A 22,164-nucleotide genomic window follows, 5' to 3' on the forward strand; every position below is an offset into this window, starting at 1 on the left:
CTTGATATCCTCTGTTCATTTATTAATGCAAGTGGTAATAATTAAACAACGATAAAGTGTGTGATTTTTAAAAACTTTTAAGTGTAATATTCTGTAATACTCCACTGCCCTTTGTGTTTATGCTGTGTAATGCATCCTTTACCATATTTTCAGACTCTATGTTTTTTAACTCCTCTTGAAACTCCTTCTGTCTGTGTCTCCTTTTCTCTTCCTCCTCTCTTTGTTCTTTCAACTGTTGATCTTTTTTTGCCTTAAGCTCTGCAGCTCTTTTTTCTTCCATTTCTTTAAATTTCTTCTCCAAGATCTCCAGTTCAAGCTGGCACTGTTTCTCAGTTTCTAAGTACATATTAGCAAAAGTAGCCTCAAGATTCTCTAAAAAGAAAAGATAAATATATGCAGTTATATCATAAATACTGTAGTTACAGGGCAGTTACATTGTTTCAAAAGCCACTATTTTATATAAAGATTGGGATGTTATAAAATACATCATTTCACAAGAAAATATTAGATAATCTTTTAGAGTTAATGTACTGTATATCAAATCAGCCACAATTAACCTTTCAGATAAACATTATCAGATACCCAAGTTCAACAGTTTAGTTGATATGCAAGGACAGTTCTAACTTTAAAATTGTGTTTTACCTCATTTACAGACGTCTTTGTTAAATAATAGTTAATCAATTATGGCCTGAATTAAAAACTTTAACTCACCAGCTAATTGTAAATTACTTAGGTTTACAATATGTAGCTAATGGGGTGGTCAAAGTTCTAGCAAATACCTTTATCCAACAGAAAGTAAAGTAACAATTATATTTGCCCTCAATCCAATTATAAATGATAGCAGTAGAATTTAGGTTCTCTAAAATTTCATTTAATACGATATTATTACATTTCACAGTCAGTAATTGAAGTTTATCACAGTCCTGATTCTGGGTCTAAAAACCTTACTCAGATCATGTTGACAGAAAATAAAGCACTCTTGACTTGGAGAGGAAAAATAAAAAAAGATTAGTGCAAAGACAAAGGCCTATTACCAAATAAACTTGTCCTGTGGTAAAGTCAAAGTCAACAAAGAAAAATGCACATTGTTATATAAGGGAACTCCCTACAGGGACACGCTTTGGGCAGAGCAATTATTGAAGACTGTGGAGTAAATACCTTCCTTCCCTCAAGATTACTGGAATGTGGGAGGAAAAAAGAATAATAGCAAATATTAAGCCTCTTACTTGACAGAAAAGGGTCAGGGGTACACTTTGTTCTTCCTCTATAGTCAAAAGAAAATTTAAACTAGCTAAGATAGGAAAGATATAGTACAATCTGAAAAATACAGTACAGTATATACAATACCTTTGTCCTCATCTGGGATTTGCTCAGTTAAATTTTCTGGGGATCCAACCTGAAACTCTGGCCTGTTCTGGTTTATCAGTGATTCATCTTCTTCAATTTCATGAATTATCTAGGTAAAAGTATAATGTTAGTTTTTATTTGGAGGTATTCTCCAAGGTTAGACTTTTTATTTATCATAATGTTTTTGCTTTACATTGTAAAGTAAACTGTAATATTGTGCCATACATATTACTTCACGGCTTTTTATGTCTTTGCACAAAAGCAGAATTTTCAGAAATCTCACCGAGATTTACAGAAATCTCACCAAGAAAAAGAAGACCTTAAAATCCAAAACAATCCGATCAGAGACTCCCAAATCGTCTTGTTCATTTGGTTAACTTTTGTTTATTGTATCTTCTACTTTTATTGACTTACTCTGCTTTTCTTCTAAGTGCCTTACTTCTATTTATTTTGTTGGCATCTTTTAAAATAACTACCACTACCAAAAATGTTTCAACATTACAGCTGTCTATACTGACTACCCTTCTTCCATCAGTATTTAGTCACCTTCACCACTTATTGCTATTCTCTGCTTTTACTTTTTGTTTTACTAAAAGATTTCAAAATGCATCTTTCTGAGAAGCAGCTTAATGCTGCCACCGTGTGTAATTGTGTGTAATATTAATGTTTCCCCAAGACACACCCTTTCTTTTAACTTGATGGGATCTTCATGATAATCAGACGCCAGCTTCATCCAAAAATCTTCACTATGATTTGAAATGGTGCCACACGTGTCTTTTTTTATTAAATCTGAAAAAGAAATGTGCATAGAACTATAGTCAGCATTTGTAGTGAAATATTACACAAAAGATGACCACACATGGAAAACATCTTTTCACTATTTTTTGTGGGTAGTGCCTTTGGAGACTTGATCTTAGAAACTAATTTAGTGCACACAAACATTATCCATATATTCAGCTCGGGGACTGCTTCTAGCATTAATCTCAATGTAACCACTTTATCTTACCACAATCTCTTTCCTCTAGGTCCTGTAGAATGAGTTGTTCTGCATTATGCATTCTATTTTTAACCAGTTCCAAACAAGAAAGAACTGACTCAGGTATTTCATCAGGGACCTAAGTAAGAAGCAATTCCAAAATGATTACAAAAACTTATACTCAATGAAGGAACTAATTTTTAAAACATTAACACCTTCAAGCATGCAAAGTAGACAATCCACAGCATGTATTATAATATTTCTTACTATGTTACCCTTTTTGTTAATACAAATTATAGCAAAAGACCACATAAACACATACATATAGTAAAATGTTACTTTTAGCACATCAACTTATTGTACATTATTTTGAACTTCCTATGGTCTCTATACTTCAAAACTATTTTGTAAAATAAATACTTCAAAAGCCCCATTATGGTAACAAAAAAAGTAAAATTTAAAATTCAGGATTGCAGAGGTTAGAGTTATAAACCTACAGTTTTAACTGTTATATTACTTTACATATGTTATATTAATTCAGTATACTGTACTGTACAAAAAAAAACTTACTGGTTCTTCATCAAAAATGGTTTCATCTTCTGAAAACGTTTCTAATACTTCAGTATCTGAAGGGTTAATGCAGATTTTGCTCAGTTCTTGTTCAATAGCTTCCTCTATTAGTCTGTTATTCATTATCTTCGGAAAAAAAGAAAATTCTGAAAAAGCAAGCATCAATAAAATACAATAAAATAGCGTCTTTATATTAAGAAGTGTGCTAACAAAAAACACATGCAATATTTATATGTTATAGGCCTACCTTCTGTATGCATATAGTCCATCAAGACAGAGAAATGTATTGTATATTGTATTCATCAGACATGTTAAATTGTATGTTGTATTTCACAAAATAATTGTTTCCTTACTACGGCATTATTTACATATTGTATATGTCCTAAATCATTCATGATAACGCAACTACGGAATGAATAAATCGTTGTTTATAAAACTGCAATCGCCACATCGTGAAAGTTGACTGATCAGTCTAGAAAATGTTTGTTGCTCCTGTTGTTGTCGTCTTTATTAGAAAAGGAGCATGATTTCCAAATCCTGGCCCAAACTACGACGGACAGGTTAACAATTATATAAGAACAGATCTTAAAACAAATTATTTAATTTCACTCCGTAATGTGTGTGTGTACTCTGATGATCAATTTACAAAGACAATCTGTACGTTGTTTCTTAAAGAGACGTATATTTTACTAAAAACAATATGCATATTTAATACTCCCAATAAGAACGAAAACCGCGAAAGAACTACACCAGCTCCAAATAAAGATCGGTTTGTTTTTATCATTCAAATGTCATACAGTAAGATCACTAAACTTCCAGCTGGTGCTTTAATAAAAGCTTGAATTTAACGCCGCAGATTACCTTACAAAGAAGTATTCCTACGCAAGTAACATAGCACCGCGTCCTCAGCATGCAGTTGCCATAGAAACAACACCACCAATAGTCTATGGAGCGCAATTAGGGTCAAACCTAGAAACAAGGAGAATATCGACTCTATTTCGAATTACTCTACTACTCGCTGACCGAAGTAGAATTCAAAACATGATCATCACTCAACTAGATTTAATTTAACTAATAATATACATGAAAAGGTCAAGATAATTTTATTTGGCTAAAGCCTATTAATAACGTGTATGAAAAAATATCTAGATTTTGAACAAGGGAGCATGATATTTAAATTGTCTGTCACAGTAGGGTCACATGGGTTTCCTCAGGATGATCCAGTTTCCTCCCACAGTCCAGAGACAGTTTAATTGGCTTCTGGGAAAACTGGCCCTGGTGTCAGTGTGTGTGTGAGCCCTGGGACAGCTGGTGTCTAGTGTGACCCTGAATTGGATAAGCAGTTATTAACAGTGATGTGATGTGAAGTCTTCTATAAATCGTATAATAAATTAATCATTACTAAATCATCCTTATTATCCTGAAGTCAAAATCCCAGCCCCCTATCCTCCATCACATTGAGATAGGTGAGATGGGTGCAGGGAGTGCATGCTACACTGTTGAATTACTTGTGCCTTATCATTCTTTTGGTGTAATACAGAGCGCACACTATGTGTCTTCATTTATGGTCAAATAATGTCTTTATTCCTCAGAATCAACATTAGTGACATGTTACTGTTTGCTTTGATGGTTTTTATCTATCTTTTAAGTTTTTTCATTGACTTTGACTTTCAGCTTTAAATTCTGTGACAGTAGTGACAAATGCTTAGGTCAAATTTTACCATAGTTCCATAACAAAATGCTATGCCCTTTCAGGGAGCTGTCGTCTATTCACACATATTGTTACTAAGAACATAAGAGAGATACAGACCCTTTTGCCCATCTTGCTCATTTGATTACTAATATTGAAGTCACAAGAGGATGCTTTCCAGTTTCTTGAAAGAAGACAGGATATCAAATTTGATACCAAGGCTGGGCAGCTTGTTCCAAACACCCATATATGCTGTAACTCTTAAATATCAGTAAATAAGAAGTTGTAAAAAAAACAATATTTACATTCGTTCAATGGCATCCAAGAAAAATATAAAAAATGTGCAAATATTCTAATGTTTTTCTAATGCATTATTACTAACAAGTCATTTTTTATCTTTAAAACAAATGACACAACTGTAAATTCAGAGCAGAGTCATAGCCATAAACACTCAGATAACTATTTAAAAACTATTTTCTTTTGCTCCAGATAATGTGTTAATCATTAATCTAAGACTATTATGGAAATATTAATATTTTTACCTAAGTAAATTAAATGTAATTTGGAAAACAGTGTTATAAGTAGGACAAGTTAAGTTAATGATACTTCATGCAGCCACAACCAGGGCAATTAAGTACTAAAGAACAAGGAAGGACAGCTGTACTTTGGAACCAGGAAATTCTTCCAGTAAAAGGTGACATACTGTAAGAGTTTAAGACCAAATGTATTCACTTCACCACATGGACATTTCATGGAGTATTATTCAAAGAACATGTTGAATGTGAGTACCTTTGACTATTATTGTATACATTTTGCTATAAGTAGAAAAGATACAAAAGAAAAAGACATTTAATTTGATATATTTTGCTGATTAAAAATGCTAAGTTTCTAAAGTACAGTATTATCTTATAATTGTTTAGAAAAAATATTGGTCCTTTCATGAATTAATTCTCTCAATTATTGAAAAATTAAGTTATCAATTTTAAATATACTGTACATGAAATTTTTATACACATTATACTGCAAATGGATAGAAGGATACAAAGGCATGGTTATTTTATGATGATGATGTTCGTTATACTTTTGATAAGGTCACTCATGAAAGGTTCATCATCAAATCAAAATCATGGAGTGGGAAGACACGTGGCAAATTAAATTTAACATTAATTCACACTAGTAAGAAGGGCTTACACTATACATATTACATTGGTGATTTGGATCTGGGGAAGCAACAATAAACATAAACAGAAGCATACATTTAGGATATAAAGCAAAACTATAAAATTTAAATCAAAGGAAGTTATGGCTAAACTTTTAAATCATTAGTAAGATCCCAATTATAATATTGTGTTCAGTTTTGTTCGCCTTGCGAACTACTGTATAATACTATTATACAGTATATTGTGTCTTTAGAAAGAATTTAAATGAGAGAAACAAGAATGAATTCAGGCTGTAGAAGACGTGGTAGCTTTTCAGAAAAAAAGGTTCACATATTCTTCATCTACAGTACACCATCTAGTACTGTATAGATCAGGAATTCTCAATTTTGGTCTGGGATTGAAACCCCAGTACACTTCAATTGGATGAGCAATCTGGTATCAATGCCAGAGAGGGGTGGGAGTCTTAAAACCTAGAATATTTTCTCCATTAAAAAAAAAAGCTGTCAGTTTACAGAAATAATTTATTTTGGGCTCCCAAACTGCGTGGTACAATACATTCACACTGGACATGTTCATCACCTCCGTCACTTTATCAGTTGCAGATTTGACAGCACTTTGAAATTCAACACATTTTTTAAAGCATCCCGGTTTCTTAGAAGAAGAAAACCGAAGTTACTGTGTGTTCAGATCGATTAAAGGAAGCTTGACTTCACACCTTATTACTAAACCGTAATAGTAATAGTGAGTGTTGACTCACAACCTGATGGCGCTCAATAAATCCGTCAACTAATGTTTCGAGAACAAGACAGAACGACATACTGGACTGTATTGTAGAAAATAGCCATGGGCAATCCTTCGTTAGTCCAAAGATCCTGTTTGCCAGTCAGGCTGTCATCACCTTGGAAACAAGAGAAACCAAATAAAAACTCACTTAAATCGGTAGAAATCGATCATACATGTGCAGTAACTTACTAACATGTCAACTATTTGTTTTTAAAAAGCAGAATTTACGAGCCCTTTTTTAATTAAACGAGACGTTTATCCTTTATTCAACGAGAGCAGAAAGATAGGTTAGAATGAATTGTTCTTTGCATTTGTTAAATTATGGATTTAAATCTCCTTTTGTTTTATTTTTATGCGCACCGTAAAGTGCGGAGTTGGAAATGTTGGAATCTCTATTTTTATGTGTTAATAATTAAACAAAATGTGAATTAAAACGAAAGTAGACAATTCAATTATGACTGACGACCGTTTGGGACATACTGTACAGTACAGTACAGTATAACAATAGAATAGCTGTCGCCATTGGCTGCAATTTTTACGCACATTTGATCTAAATTACTGTTCTGGATTTTATTTATTTATTTTTATTACAGGGTAAAACTTGAAGTAACCATTATGAAAGTTGAAGACAAAATACAAATTCTCCGATTCTTTTTGATGGTTTTCAATGGAGTGTTCCTGGTAAGGGACTGTAACGGGTAGCTCTACATGCATTTAGAGCTCTGACTTTAGAGCACCATTTACTCATGGAGTCAGGTCATGTAGTTTTCTTCTGCTTCTGTCACGTAGGGTTCTCATTGTACTCATTTGCACTTCCAAAATTAACGTTTTTTTTTAAGAATCGTTAAATATTAGTTGTTGCAAATGATTTGTATAACACATTTCATAACGATGTTTTAAAAATGCACTCAATATGAATTTGTGGCAAATCTGTATTTTCTAATCCTTATTTACAGGACATATTCTTGACTTTCTTTTTTAGCACTAAAGGATAATGTGCCAAGTTTATCAAATGGGAAAACAAGTAAAACAAAACTTTAATCTTTTTTATATCAGAACTTTACATGTTTATCAAGTTATTTACTAAGATAATCCATGTGAACATTTTAGAAAATGAAAAAAAAAGAGTGCCCAAGTTCCATATGTTTTTATTTTTACGGTATAATGGACTATTACACTTGTGACCCTGGATGTTTATTAGTGTTTAAACTGCCAGAAAAAAAGAAACAAGGATGTTGATTACAGGACAAATCAACAAAATAATTAAATTGTAAATATACAGAAAGATGATATGGGACTATAGAACAATGCACTGTAAATATTCCTTTTTAGGTTCTGGGTTTCTTGCTTCTAGGAAGTGGACTTTGGATTTTGTTTGACAGAAATAGTTTTATCACATTAATACGTAAGTAAACAATATATATAATGCAATGTTTATATCAGGTACTCAGAAGGCAATTTAAGTCATATATCATGTTTATAGAGATGGAAGTTTGCTGCTGTCTGGAAATGTTTTCTAATAAAGGGTTAGTGGAGTCTGCAGTTCCAGTCCAGGGGTACAAAACTATTTCTTTTATTTAAATATTAAATTTTTTTCAGCAATGGCGTTGCAAATATAACTCTTGATCAACAGAAATCTGTTTATATATCTTATACTGTAGTGTATATCATGACATCATGCACGGGTAAGCAGCTGTGGAAATACAATAGTGAATGATTAGCTTTTCTCATTTCTCTTGCAGTCATATCATGTCCTAAAAAAAAACAAATACAACAATTCTAAAAAAAAACTTCAAGTTTGTTCTTTCAAACCATCTTCATCTGGTTTTGTCTCTTGCTATCTTGGGCACCACATTCTAAACTCTTAACTTAAAGAATCTGACTATTGAGAGCTGTTTAAATTGTTTAGATTAAAATATGATATCTATTTATTAGGGAATGCAATAGTAGAAGAGTACAGTAATTGTGCTGACAAACCTACCTAGATTCTTTATTTGAAATCTGTAATTTTACTTTCATAGGAGCTGAGGATCAACCTATTGAACCTGTAGAATTTGTTGCAACCTGTCTTCTTATAATTGGCTTTGTAGTTGCAGTTGTCTGCTTCATAGGTTGTTTGGGTGCTTACAAAGAAATAAGATGCCTTCTACTAATGGTGAGTTCTGTATTTAATTACTAAATAGGCAATTTATTTATGATAAAAATATCCAGAGTACATAAATGTAATTAAAAGCATACAGTACTTGTTAAATATTCAACAAAACTAAAAATAAATATGTTAATTGTCCAACAGATGTGAGTATCTAAACAAATAATTTATCATTTTATTTTCCACCCACTGAAAGCTAATAACATAATGCTTAAAGTGTCCTGTATAACTAATGTGTTATTTAATGTATTCAGGAAATCTTACCTGCAATTATTATTTCACTTTTATACTATTGTAACACAGTATCATTATGATACTGTTGGGATTTGAACTACATTTTAGTCCTGAAAGAAACAGAGCTAATTACTTGAAAGTTAATTTAAATTAGTCATTAAGTAGATACTTTACTCAGCACCCAGCAAGATTAAGGTTTAACTTAACCAATACAAAGAACTTTGCTATATTAATTTCTTTGAAGGAGCTTTAAAAGTAATATACATAAAAAGGAAAACCATGATGAAACCGAACATATTATTGTGACAGTAAGATACCCAAGGTGTTGATCATGATAGATGATGCAGAACAAGCTCCATTGTTGTCAGGCTGAAAGGTCACACAATTCAAAGAAGTATGTTAATTCTTCTGATATATCACTTTTTTTGCTGCCTTGTGTGTATACACTTATGTTAATAAGATTGAAGGAAAATATCATATTATAGGATTTTGTAATGGCTTTGACCATACATACAGTAACTTCCCCGATAAAAAACTTTAATTGTTTGTCCAGACTACTCTGCACAGTCAAAAACAATTGATATAAAATATTGTTTTGCCTTAAAGTCGGCGACATACTGACTTCCCTTGTGCATATTATTTATTTTTAACCTGTTTCCTTGTGTTCTATTCTTTTTTTTCAGTATATGAGCTGTTTGATCATAATAGTTTCTGGACAGATTCTTATCACTTTTGTACTATTAATAAATAAAAATAAGGTAAGTGAGTAATTGTGTTTGCAGATTAAGGTAAGTGTATTTCTTGGAATGTTATCAATTATAACAAACTACAGTATTTTAACCCCACCCAAAAAAAACAGATTGCATGATTTAAAATACTTGTAACACATATTTTTTACATAACTACGAGATATGTTTTTGTGATTTAGAAATTAATCTTAATTCTTTCCCATAATTGTGATCGTGGTGTTTTTAAGTAGTTGTGGGGTCCAGAAGAGTTTCTATTAAATCTAATAGTGCTGAAATTAATTTCTCTCATTTATGCAAGTAGTTTTAGCTCCATTTAGCTGACAAATCTCAACTATCTTGTGCTCGCACTTGCTGTCACACTGTATTGAAATATGCTGCACTTTCAATTCTAATTCAATAGCAATATTCCCATTACACTGGTAATCAATGATGTTTATAACAGAAGTTCAGGAGGAAGGTTAGATTCTTGCACACTTCTTGCAATCTTGCACACTTCCACCTACCTTCATACTGTACAGTATATACAGTACTATACAGTAAGTCTCACACACAGGTCTTCCCTTCACATATCTCTCTCATATCCTCCCTGCCTTCCCATCTTCACCCTTGCAGCAAAGTCCCTAGTTTACTCCTCACAATGATCTGCTATTACCCCAGCTAGGTGAGTCACACCAAATACTCAATTATATCTCATCTCTCTATTGCATTCATAAGGATGGAATTTTTTCTTTCCTTATTTGTCTTGCTGAAGACTACGTCTAAGTTAGCTTTTGAAAGATACAATCAAAATTAAAAAGAGGGAAATCTCATCAGTCACCTTAATACAGTAAATTACATCCAGTAGTAATATGGCTGCCAGCAGCCATATCACTCTGCAACTCACAACTGGCAATCCACTGAAACTAAGCTAAGCTAAGGTGTGAGACTGGTCAGTACCTGGATGGGAGACCTCCTGGGAAAAACTAAGGTTGCTGCTGGAAGAGGTGTTGGTGGGGCCAGCAGGGGGCACTCACCCTGCGGTCCATGTGCGTCCTAATGCCCCAGTATAGTGACAGGGACACTGTACTGCAAACAGGTGCCATCCTTCGGTTGAGACGTAAAACTGAGGTCCTGACTCTCTGTGGTCATTAAAAATCCCAGGGTGTTTCTCGAAAAGAGTAGGGGTGTAACCCCGGCGTCCTGGCCAAATTTCCCATTGGCCTTACCAATCATGGCCTCCTAATAATCCCCATCTTAAATTGTCTGCATTACTCTACTCAGCCACTGAGAGCTGATTTGTGGTGGGCGTTCTGGCGCACTATGGCTGCCGTCTCATCGTCCAGGTGGATGCTGCACATTGGTGGTGGTGGAGGGGATTCCCCATTACCTGTAAAGCGCTTTTAGTGTAGTGTCCAGAAAAGCGCTATATAAGTATAAGCAATTATTATTATTATTATTATTATTATTATTATTATTATTATTATAAAAATGCAAACTGCAGAATTTTATGAAGTGTAAAAAAATATGTCACGGTGCATCATACATGTACAGTGAAACGGGACAGTACCAATAACAGAGCAGAAGAGCAATGAGAAGGTAGAGGCAAAGTGCATTCTTAGATGTGAGGAAGACCTGGTAGTGATTCTGTAGCTGGTTTTACAACATTGGAGCACAGGAACAGATGGAGGGGATTGTGAAGATAGAGAGTGTGAAGAAGGTATTTCCATGTACCAGTAGGAGAGGAGGGGTGTGGTTGAGAGAGGGAATAAGGGGAGATAAGAGGATAAAGACTGTAAGGAAAAACAAAGGACTTAAGTAGGGGATAAGAAACTGATAGAGAATGTGAAATGTTTGTAATTTTAACACTAGATAAGTGAGTTAGAAAGGATACAGAGAGAAAAGCAAAGTTTTCAGAAACCAAACAAATGGCAGAAGCATGAAGGCTAATCAGAAGAAAATTGTTGCAGCATGACCCAAGCAAAGCTGGGGATTTGAATTAAACTAATTAGATTCAAGCTCGTGAGAAAATGATGACTTCTGCATTATTGTTCAGAAATAAAGTGCAAGCTTATGAAACAAAAAATATGTAAAGAGAGTAGGGCAGCAAAGGACTGAGGGTGACACCAAGTTAATTGACATTCTTTAAGCACATACCTTATTAAATTGGGGAAAAAAATAATTTAAACATGACAACGTTGCTTGTCCACTTCTATGTTAGAATAAAACTAAATATTCCAAATATGTATTCATTTATTGATCAAATAAATATTTTATTATAAAATGCAAGCTCTTTCATTTTGTTATAGATGCAAGTAGATTAATGTTTTAATTAAGTGAGAATTGCAAATCATTAGCCCCTTTTACAGTTCCCAATTTGTAATAGCCAATTACAAATCCACATTTTTTTATGTTAGATATGTCAAGTGGGACACCCTTGAAAGTTAATATTGTCTCATCTTACTAATGTAACTCACATCTACATCACCCTCACTGACAAACAATTCATAAATTAAAAGACAAATCAGTATCGAATAACAAATATTATTCCATTATGCTTCACCAGGTTAAAACACAACTACTTCACAATTGGCTGACTACTTGCTGTTGGCAAACAAAGTAACAATACAACTGTAACATGTCTTTTTCAACTCTAATGGATTATGGTAAATTGATTTGTATACTGTTCAAAGAACTCCTGGCATTAACTCTCACCTCTGTGTTCCCATACAGTATATTCACATCTCTAATCAGCTTGACTGTTTTCAGTCCAGTGCAGCATGCACTTGTAAATACATATAGAATCATTTGCCTTTACGATATTGATTAAAGATATTGCATGTTATTGTCACACCCTCTGCAGCCAGTGGGCGCTCCTACTCTGTCCTGTCCCTAGTTTCCTGCGCTTTGCTGTCCTTCCAGTGTCTCTCTCTCTGGGGATACAGTATATATTTCTTGTTCATTCATTCACCTTCCCTCAGCATTGACGTTCGGATGTCCTGAGACCCGCCTAGCACCAGGTTGCCCCACATCCGCTGCCTGAGGGCATTGGTTTCTATATGACTCCTGAACTGCTGAGCCCAGGCTAATTCCCCGTTCCACCGCTTCTCATAGGGTCTTTATCGTTCTCCTGCATAATACATGTTATGTATTATATTTTTCAATCAGTGTTGTAAAAAAGAGAAAATGTTAGTGTTTCTGATCTCTAAAAAAACTAAATTAAATTAATGAAATAAACAAATTGGAATTATTTTAGATTAATGATGTCCTAGAGAAGGAAATTCACCATATGATTACAACTTATGGGGGAAATGGCACCACAGAACCTGACAACAACAAAAATGAATGGAAAATTTTGGATGCAGTGCAACACAATGTATGTATATATATTTTGACGGAATTCTTTAAATAGTGTTTTAAAGGGAATGTACAGTACTATCACAATACGATCACTTTTATACCATCTTTTGAACTAAGATTTTATATATCCAAGATTATATTGTAGAATTAAATTGAAAGTAACTTTTGTTTGTTGTTGATTTCTCAAATTTTACAAATTAAATTCATAGTTAAGTGTAAAAAGAATCATATAATAGAAACACAAGCTTTGTGTAAAGTTATTATTGTCAGTATAGAACCACTCTTTATAACATAAAATAATTAATTAGAATTATTATAGTATAAAGAATAACACATAATAGATGGGATTTATTAACTAGACAATACATTATATCACTGTAGGCTTTACTGTAGCTGTAAAATACTACTTACAGAAATAGTCTATGGATGAGAAATTGAAATAACCAGTATTCATGTCCTATTTTTTCCTTCTCTCCTAGCTGGAATGCTGTGGAATATACAACTTCACAGATTGGTGGATAAATGGCTACATTGCATCACTTAATGATTCCAGTGTTTATCCTTGCTCCTGCTTTAATATTACAAGTTCAAGGATATTTTGTTCTGAAACTGAACAGAATCTACACCTTTACAAAAAGGTATGCAATTTAAAGATGTCTGTTTTAGAGTACAGGTTTTAAGATCTAATTTTTTTGCATTAATATTAGTACTAATGGAACAGAGTCAGTGCTGTCTACTGTGAGGGGTGAGAATGAAAGCTAACAAACGAATATGATTGACATGAATATTAGCCAAATGATTAAAAGTTTATGTTACTTTAAAATCCCCCAAAATCTACTTTATGCTAGATGACTAGAGTAGATAAAGTTCAATTTAAATACGTATTAACTCACTTTGCTTTTTTAAATAAAGTTTGGTGCACTCCTTGGTTTCACAAGTCAATTAATATACTTTTTTTCATCTATCCTTTTAACTACTAAACATCAACACTGCTAACTTCACCAAAGGTGTTCAAAGTGTCTTAAAGACACTTGTGAATATTGTCTGAGCATGGTAAGGTCTCGTCTGCTGTTAAAGTACATTTTCTTTCAGATATACTCAGAACTTTGCACAGTGTTTACATTTTGTTGCTTTAAAGCTTGCACTCATTACACTTTGAAGTAGCAATTACTATGTGTTATATTGACAACATACTCCACACATTCAAAGCAATAAAGAAAAATCATTAATATTTAAAGAAAATCATAATTGTATAAGTATTCCAACACTTTGCTCGAGCAACCCTAACTTAATTTAGCTGTATAAAGTTATCTTAATGAGTCACAAAGTTGAGTGACCCCTTTGAGTAGATACTTGTCAGTAGATGTTTAGGGATGCCACATTTAGCCCAGTGCTGACTTTGAAAAGGTTCATTTGTTGAGATGGGAGAAAATGTTGATAGTTCAACAATATCCCAGTCACTCAACAAAGGGGGCTTATATTAAACTGAACAAAAACCTCAAAATATGCATGAGCTTACAACAATAAACCTAAGTGATCAGGCACCACATAACTTGAACTTTCTCGTCTAAATGCGAAGCCTTCTGACGCACACTCCATATAATGCAACACTCAATCAACCCAGTCAACACCAACTGCAAAGCATGGTGGTGGCAGCATTATGGTATAGTTTTGCTTCTCATCAGTAAGGACTGGGAATCATGTGGAGATATATTGGAGCATTGATGGAGCAAAGTACTGGCAAATCGTAGAGGAAAGCTTACTTCAAATCTAAAACTGAGACAATTGTTCACCTTTCTGCAGGCAGAACAATGATTCATACAACAAGGCCAAAACTACATTTGAGTGACTTAAGAATAAGAAAAAGTAATTAATCAAGTCGAATTTCTGGCCTTAATCCTATTGACACTCATGGAAAGATCTGAAAACCGCTGTCCATAAGTGATTCCCAAGCAATTTGAGAGAGCCTGAGGAAATGTGCCATGTAGAATGGGCAAAAATATGCTGCTCTAATTGCTGCCCAAATTATTTTCACCAATTATTGAATTTACTGTTGTGAATCTTTATGCAATCAAATATATAAGTTTTTTTCAACATATTCCATATTTTATTCTTTCTTTCATTTACTGTAACATACAGTATATACAGTATCTTACACTTAGAAGTCTTCAGTTTGAGCATTCAGATTTTTAAAAAGTGGGTGTGTATCATTTTGTATTTTTTACAAAATGGGACACCATAGTACAGGTCTTAACAAATTTACAAAGTAAAAAGATCCTGCAGCTAGGATCACACCTTCCCCCCTCTCTTAACAACAGACTACTTTTCTTCTAAATTTTCTCTATTCATTGGAGGTTTCATTTTACACCTCTCTACACCTATTCTGACTTCACACCTCATGATTGGCATCTCTTTCTGTCCCCTGCTCCCGCCTCTTGCTCCTCCTCTCTCCCAGCTTTTGTTCTCCCGCTACATTACCTTTGCTTACTGCCTTGTGTTTCTCACACCTGAAGAAGGCTCCAAGGCCGAAACGTTGTGTTTTCTTTCTTCTTTTTTTCAGCATGGAATAAACCAATTACTTATTCCTTTGCAGCCTACGCATGCTGACGCAGCTACCCATCTGAACTACTAAAATTTACAAAGTACTGCATAACCCCCCTACTCTCAGTCCTGTCTTTCCTATGGTGTAAAAAAAACACGTGTTATTATTTTATATGTATGTAATGTTAGCTATCATAAACTAATTAAATATTTCCTGAGAAATACTATACAGTATGTGCTTAGTGTTTACCTCATTGTTCAATCCTTCCCAGAAACCTACTTCCTTCTCAGTCTTTCCAATTGCCTATGAAGTATTGTAGTCATCACATCTCTGTTACAACTTTACTGAAGCATACAGGGATTTTTTTAGGATTTTTAGGATTTTTATTTTTTATTATTTTCCTTAGGTAGAATCTAAAGAATGGGCATAATCTACTGACATTAATAGATTATGTTATAGAGGAATACTGATGGGTCTCTTTTTCTTATGTTGTTTCTTTTTTGGAAAGGGCTGTGGAAAAGAAATAGATGACTGGCTATCAGAGAATATCTTTGGAATTTTGAGCATTGTCTTAGGACTCACCATAATTCAGGTACTTTATGAAAATAAAAACATAAGAATGTTCATACACTTACAAGGGAAGAAAGGGATGGTACTTTGTTTCACTGTTTAGTTCTTATTTAAGCTTTTTTCTTAGTGGGCTGTGTGATATTTATCAATCGTGTGTGCTGTAATGTAGACTTTTAACTGTATACATTAAGTTTTCTTTAAACAAACAATGGAATTCTTTATTCTTAGAAGATAGACACCAAAAAAAGTATAAGCAATAGATAAAAGTGATGATTGTCATCATTAAAAACACAGAAACAATTCTTTCATACAGTATGTACTTTTGATGGCATTACAGATCTACTCTTTTCCTTATTAAAGTAATAGTCAAATATTTAAGAGACCAACAGATGTACACTATACGTAATGTATAAATCGTGGAAAAAGCCAACAAGTTATTACAATTAAAGTTTTTTCAAATGTCTTTTTTCTCTAGATCTTCCAGTTCTTTATTGGCGTTCATTTGTTTAGAAACATTGGAAGAAGAATATAGCAGACTATATTGCATGTTAATAATTTTTATCAGAGGATTGATCTGCAAGCAAGACTGCAACATCAGACTGCTTAAGACAAACCAGGCATTGTCACAGAAAACTTAAAATGAAAACATCATAGTAACGGACCTGTAAGGCTTAAAGAAAATAAAACATTACTGCTATTTTGTGTAAAATCTTATTTCTTTGGAAAAAAACTAAGAATATTGAAGAATACATGTCAGTTATTTGTCATTCATGGTAGCATTTTTTAATTACACTGTACATAGTTCACTACAGTAAGTCCCAAAATAAAAATGCGAACAAATGTAAATAATTCTACAATAACTATTTTTTTAATTGTGAAACACTACTCTATGTAACACCACAATCAAAGTAACACTATGAAAGCTGCTGGATCCGTTTTTTTTTTATCTAAAGGGAGTGAAAAAAAAACAGTAAAATAATATGCTTGAACTAGAAATAAAACCGAGAACAACAAAAACACAAATTGTATGTTTTTCTAAATCTAAGGAAATATTGAACATGATTATTAACCTAAACTATATGTTATGTGACATAACTTAACACAAGCTTCAGAACCACTAACGTAACAACATATACTGTATAACGAATACAGATAAAGGTAAAAGACAATCATTCCTTTGCAAGAAATGTAGTAATTTTTAAAGAATGAGTTAACCTTTGATAAAAAATAACAGCTGAGTTTGTTTCATGAAACGGCTCTCTCGTTTTGTATGTATTATTTTCTTGTACTGTCATACTGTAGCTGTACTGTAGTGTGGTGTTACTTTACTAACAATAACGCTAGAAAAAATGTATTCTCTTTAGTAAATATATGTGCAACTCTATAATATTGAACAATGTGAAATATAATATATTGTAGTTGTTGGCTTGCAACGAATTTGTCAGATGGTGGGTTCAAACACTGAAAATGCTTACAAGTTAAGTTTTCAAAACTTTGTTTTATACAAAATATTTATATATTTTGAGTGGTTATTGTTATACTAATTTTAAACTTTTTAAAATCAATACTTCTGTAAACTGACCCCGGTGTAGGTGTGTGTGTGTTTGTATCCCTGCATCCTGTACTGAGCATATCTTACCTTGTGCACATTGCTTACTGGGTTAGACTCGATTCTTCCAGCGAATATGTACTGTACTAATGTATTAGAAAATGGATGTGTGGATAAATATTGTATTGTAATTGTGTTGTGTTGTATTGTATATATATAAATATATCTTAGTTCTAGGAAAGAGTAAAATATCTGTGTTTATGTACACAATGAAAATAAGGTGTTTCTGTAGAAGTCTTGCAGTACATCCTTACAGATGCAGCCATTCAAAGTGCGCGGTACAGACTCCGCGGTACAGATACCGCAGGTATGATGACAAGCGATACCGCGGTGCGTGATTGGTTGACCGACAGGGGCACTCGTGGTCCGTTGGTCTGTCGTAGAAAGACTTACTGTAAACGTCTTTACTGTGCCCGTTGTAGATATTGAATTTTACCACTGAAGGGAAATCTTAGTAGCTGAGCATAAAAAGAATAGGAGCATACTGTAACGCATGTGAAGGCCATAAACGATATTAATTTTGGAACGTAAACATACAGTATATAGCTGGTCTTGGTACTTTAAAGAAAAAAATACACACCAGTATTCCATTTCTCCCTAAACATTGTAAGCTTCGAAGTCTTTAACGTGATACCGGAGTCAACAAGCATACTTTTAGAATTTGATTAAAAGGGAATATAATATGGAATCGCGTATCTCAATAAATTAATAACGGTATGATTATATCCGTGTACTGCCGCAGGGCTGTGTAGGGCTGTATATAATATGGAATCGCGTATCTAAAGAATTTAATAACGGTATGATTATATCCGTGTACTGCGGCAGGGCTGTGTAGGGCTGTTTCGCCTACCTGATCATGCGAGGTGTCTTGTAGCCTACTGGTCTAGGTGCGTGACTACCAACTGGCAGGTTGTGTATTCGAATCCAGCTGGTGCTGGACTTTTCATTTTTATTTATTTATTTTTTAATCGCGTAACATAAACATATTACCGTATGCAAACTGTACTGTATACAGTATGTATATGTATATTTAATGTCTTAATTGTGCCCGTTTAATTGAATTAAAAAAAATTATTTAACACGAACATTAAGCTGTTTACATCTTCCGCCTGAGAACAGTCACCCGTTGCTACCCAACGCAGAATGGTGATTGGCTGACACTATCTGACACCCCTCTGATTGGAGAAAAAAGACGTGCTGGTGTGCTATACACACTACCAGGAAGAGGATTTCTTTCTATTCAAAACGTGTATTTTAAAAGTTTAAGAAGTAAAAACCTTACAGCGTACACAGATTTCTAAACTGATCAGGATCGTTATCTTTGTCTTATGCATAATAATGTTCACCGCTCTGTCCAGCAAATTAATAATAAACTTTATTTTATATAGCGTTTTAAACGAATAAGTAATTAGATTGCTCATAAACCTAATCACTTGCTTTTTCTTTTTATTTAGGCTCAGATTTCAACTATAGATCGTATTATTAATAACCATAATAACAACCAACCAACAAAAACAACCATATAAACATAATGGTGGTGCTGGACCTTCCATTTTTATTTATTTTTTTTTAATCGCGTAACATAAACATATTACCATATGCAAACTGTACTGTATACAATATGTATATGTATATTTAATGTCTTAACTGTGCCCGTTTAAGTATTGAATATTCATATCTAATTTTACCATTGAAGGGAAATCTTAACATAAACATACAGTATATGGCTGGTCTCGGTACTTTAAAGAAAAAAATACACACCGGTATTCCATTTCTCCCTAAACATTGTAAGCTTCGAAGTCTTTAACTAACGTGATACCGGAGTCAACAAGCATACTTTTAGAATTTGATTAAAAGGGAATATAATATGGAATCGCGTATCTCAAGAAATTAATAACGATATAATTATATTCATGTTGCAAAAGAACTGCAACGGACATAAAAACTCCCTTGCATGGTTTCATTACGACCAGAATCGGTCTTGAGATATTTTTAACTTGATTTACAGTATTTGAGAGGTATGTCTTAACACCGATACTACAGTGCTTAAGTACTGCTCACGTATATGTTTCTAGGTTTATATTATGCATTTCATACGGTCAAATTACTTTTGAGCAACTAATAAGAAGCGCGAAACGGTATGCGTTTTACTTTCGTTTTGTGCTGGGACCCGTGGATTGATTAGAGATATCAAGTACATACAAGTCATTTTTTAAATGTTGTAGTTCGTCTTGAAAAAATGTTACGAGTACATCATCTATCAACAATTACACAGGTTCTGTTTCCATATTGCGGATTTTGGTTACGTAATATTATTTTCTAGATTTCACGTTGTGAATATGATGGGATGTCTGATGGGATGTTTCTAAAAATCCATCCTCTGTAAAACGTCTTCTCTAGTTGTCCTGCATATGTATTCGCTAATGAAGCTGTGTGTTCTGAGCCTAGATCTCTACATTTCTGTATGAACCAGCTTAGAGGGCTAAAGACAGCTTGTGTTTAAATTGAGTGTAAGGCAATTTATGCTTCTAAAGTCATGGTCAGCATTTATCTTTGTACTGTGCTGTAAACTTGTTCTGTGCCAAGTCACATTATTTTATAGCGTTTTTAAAGCGTTATCAAATACGGTGTTACTGTAGTTTACTGAGTCCCATGTCACATGGTCTGTGATTGAAACCTGTAAAACCGGTTTAATTCGTCACAGCCAGCACTCTTCAGGTGTGAGGGTCTTCTGCTCAGAATGAAACGCTAAAATGTTTGTGTATATTCTAATGGTAGTGGGGGCGGGGTGTGTGGGAACAGGTTTGGTTGAAACATTTTCTCTGAAAGCATTTTCTTCGCAGTTTAACCGATCTTGTTACAGCATGTTACAGTTTACTATTATTAACCATATTAATTTTAAGTGCTTAATGTAAAATCTTGTAAAAATATATTTTCATTGTTCAAATATACATTAAGTCTGACTATCATATAATAAGTTAAATACAAAACTAAAGAAAAAATAGGGTTAAATATAATTCAAAATATTTTGCTAACAATGTTAACTGTTTATGAATAATAAAATGTATTAACTAAGGAGTAGGATGGCACAGTTGTTAGTATGTTTTTTGTTTTGTTTCTTTTTCATAAATACAACAGTAGTACCTGATGTCTCAGTGGCTTTCAAAATTAAATTATGCATGCAAACCTGTGAACTAGAAAGATAACTAAGATATCCATCCATTATATTCCATAATATCCATGAAATATATGGTGCTGAAATACAGTATGTGTGACGCATAAAAGACACCAAGGGATTGGGTGAGCTCCCATCACAAAAAATAAACTGCGAACCTGCACTACAGCGACCATAGTACAGTATGGAGACCAAGGCGTTTTACGGGAAGAGACGGGGTGCTTCTGCCGCCCCAGCTTCCAAAGAGCGAAGGGTAAGCAAATACAGCAGACTTCATCTGAAATATGCGATTACAGCGCATATTACAAGGTATTATTGCCGTTTTGAATTTTAAATTCAATTATAATTATTTCTTCGTAGCCTGTTCTTCAAGAAAACACCGCACGGGCGAAACGATCTACCACCAGGACAGTAAAAAAGAAAGCGGTAAGACGGAAAAAAAGAAAAGTTTATTTTGACGTCTGTTCCGTGACTGATGAATACTACTGTGTGACTTTATTTCTTACATGAATTATGTTATTTTGCCACAGGCCGTGGGTCTCTGCTCTCGGCCACTGGCCAGGGGGCCAACCTGTAGAAGCAGCACCTGTATGGAGACATTTCGGCAGCAGCGGGAGCATTACGATGCATTACTGGGGAGGATTGGGAGGCTAGAGTTCCAGCAGTCAAACAGTTGAGCAGCTGTCTCCCGAAAAGTGCCTCTCCCCGCCGCGCAGGCTGCAATGCCTGGCGGAAGCTCTGCCCCCCGCAGAGCACACTGCTACCCATCACCCAGGAGATGGAGGGGGGGTTGTACTTGCAGTGCATCAGCATAGACGGGAAAGCAAGAGCCGACCGCTACACCGCCCTCGTGTTTCGAAAATCTTGTGACTTTTGAAATTTACTGGGGGTGGACCACGTCTGTAAATTTCGATGGGTCCAGAGGCAAAAGTGCCTTGCCTTGCAATCTCCGGGAAACCATTAGTACGATGGTGAATCGGAGATTCTCAACCCTTGCTGCGTACGACTGGAAAAGAATTCGTGATCGGATCAACGAAATGCTTCGTAGGAGGAGGCGGTCTTTTCCTCTTGTCTAACAGTCTGTCCACAAACAAAACATTCCTGTTAGACAAGAGGAATTGAAAAAAAAACAATGTTGTCAATGAAAACCGGTGTGTGTGTCTCTCCCTGCTGGATGTCCCTCTCACAAACTGCTGAATGAATAAAATAATTTTATTAAAAACGAGTTTGCGATTGTCTGGTCTTTAAATTCTGGAGATACGCGATTCCATATT

The 22,164-nt window shown here is 34.1% G+C and overlaps 2 protein-coding genes across 7 annotated transcripts in view; one reads left to right on the top strand and one right to left on the bottom strand.

Annotated features, from left to right (window-relative positions):
- The window catches only part of lrriq1 (leucine-rich repeats and IQ motif containing 1), a 51,758-nt gene extending 47,867 nt beyond the window's left edge, over positions 1–3,891 (bottom strand). For 4 of the 5 annotated variants that reach the window (XM_088647211.1, XM_088647210.1, XM_088647209.1 and 1 more), the window contains exons 1-6: positions 3,755–3,828; positions 2,894–3,039; positions 2,354–2,462; positions 2,030–2,136; positions 1,348–1,456; positions 143–372 (exon numbers count right to left, since the gene is read on the bottom strand). In XM_088647211.1, the coding sequence (XP_088503337.1) occupies positions 143–372; positions 1,348–1,456; positions 2,030–2,136; positions 2,354–2,462; positions 2,894–3,016 (678 nt within the window). In that variant the 5' untranslated portion in view covers positions 3,017–3,039; positions 3,755–3,828. Of the gene's footprint in view, positions 1–142; positions 373–1,347; positions 1,457–2,029; positions 2,137–2,353; positions 2,463–2,893; positions 3,040–3,754 lie in introns of all 5 variants that reach the window. The other variant, XM_088647212.1, reaches the window with a different exon arrangement.
- Positions 3,892–5,225: 1,334 nt separating this feature from the next.
- LOC148654650 (tetraspanin-19) lies at positions 5,226–16,855 on the top strand. Of its 2 annotated transcripts, none has more exons than XM_088647213.1 (9): positions 5,226–5,364; positions 7,120–7,207; positions 7,859–7,931; positions 8,548–8,681; positions 9,593–9,667; positions 12,891–13,010; positions 13,474–13,632; positions 16,045–16,128; positions 16,582–16,855. In XM_088647213.1, coding segments are annotated over exons 1-9 (792 nt in total). In that variant the 5' UTR covers positions 5,226–5,362; the 3' UTR covers positions 16,639–16,855. The 2 variants fall into 2 exon arrangements, with proteins under 2 accessions (XP_088503339.1, XP_088503340.1); XM_088647214.1 differs by lacking the exon at positions 5,226–5,364 and adding an exon at positions 6,656–6,813.
- The last annotated feature ends 5,309 nt before the right edge of the window (positions 16,856–22,164 follow it).

This window comes from Lepisosteus platostomus, chromosome 9 (assembly GCF_059453375.1).
Source record: "Lepisosteus platostomus isolate fLepPlt1 chromosome 9, fLepPlt1.hap1, whole genome shotgun sequence".
NCBI classification, from domain to species: domain Eukaryota; kingdom Metazoa; phylum Chordata; class Actinopteri; order Semionotiformes; family Lepisosteidae; genus Lepisosteus; species Lepisosteus platostomus.

What these genes read in the sequence shown, in the direction of transcription:
- LOC148654650 (XM_088647213.1), top strand. An exon ending in TTTTCAATGGAGTGTTCCTG is followed by an intron (nt 7,208 to 7,858) that starts GTAAGGGACTGT and finishes ATTCCTTTTTAG; the next exon opens with GTTCTGGGTTTCTTGCTTCT. An exon ending in TGGATGCAGTGCAACACAAT is followed by an intron (nt 13,011 to 13,473) that starts GTATGTATATAT and finishes CTTCTCTCCTAG; the next exon opens with CTGGAATGCTGTGGAATATA.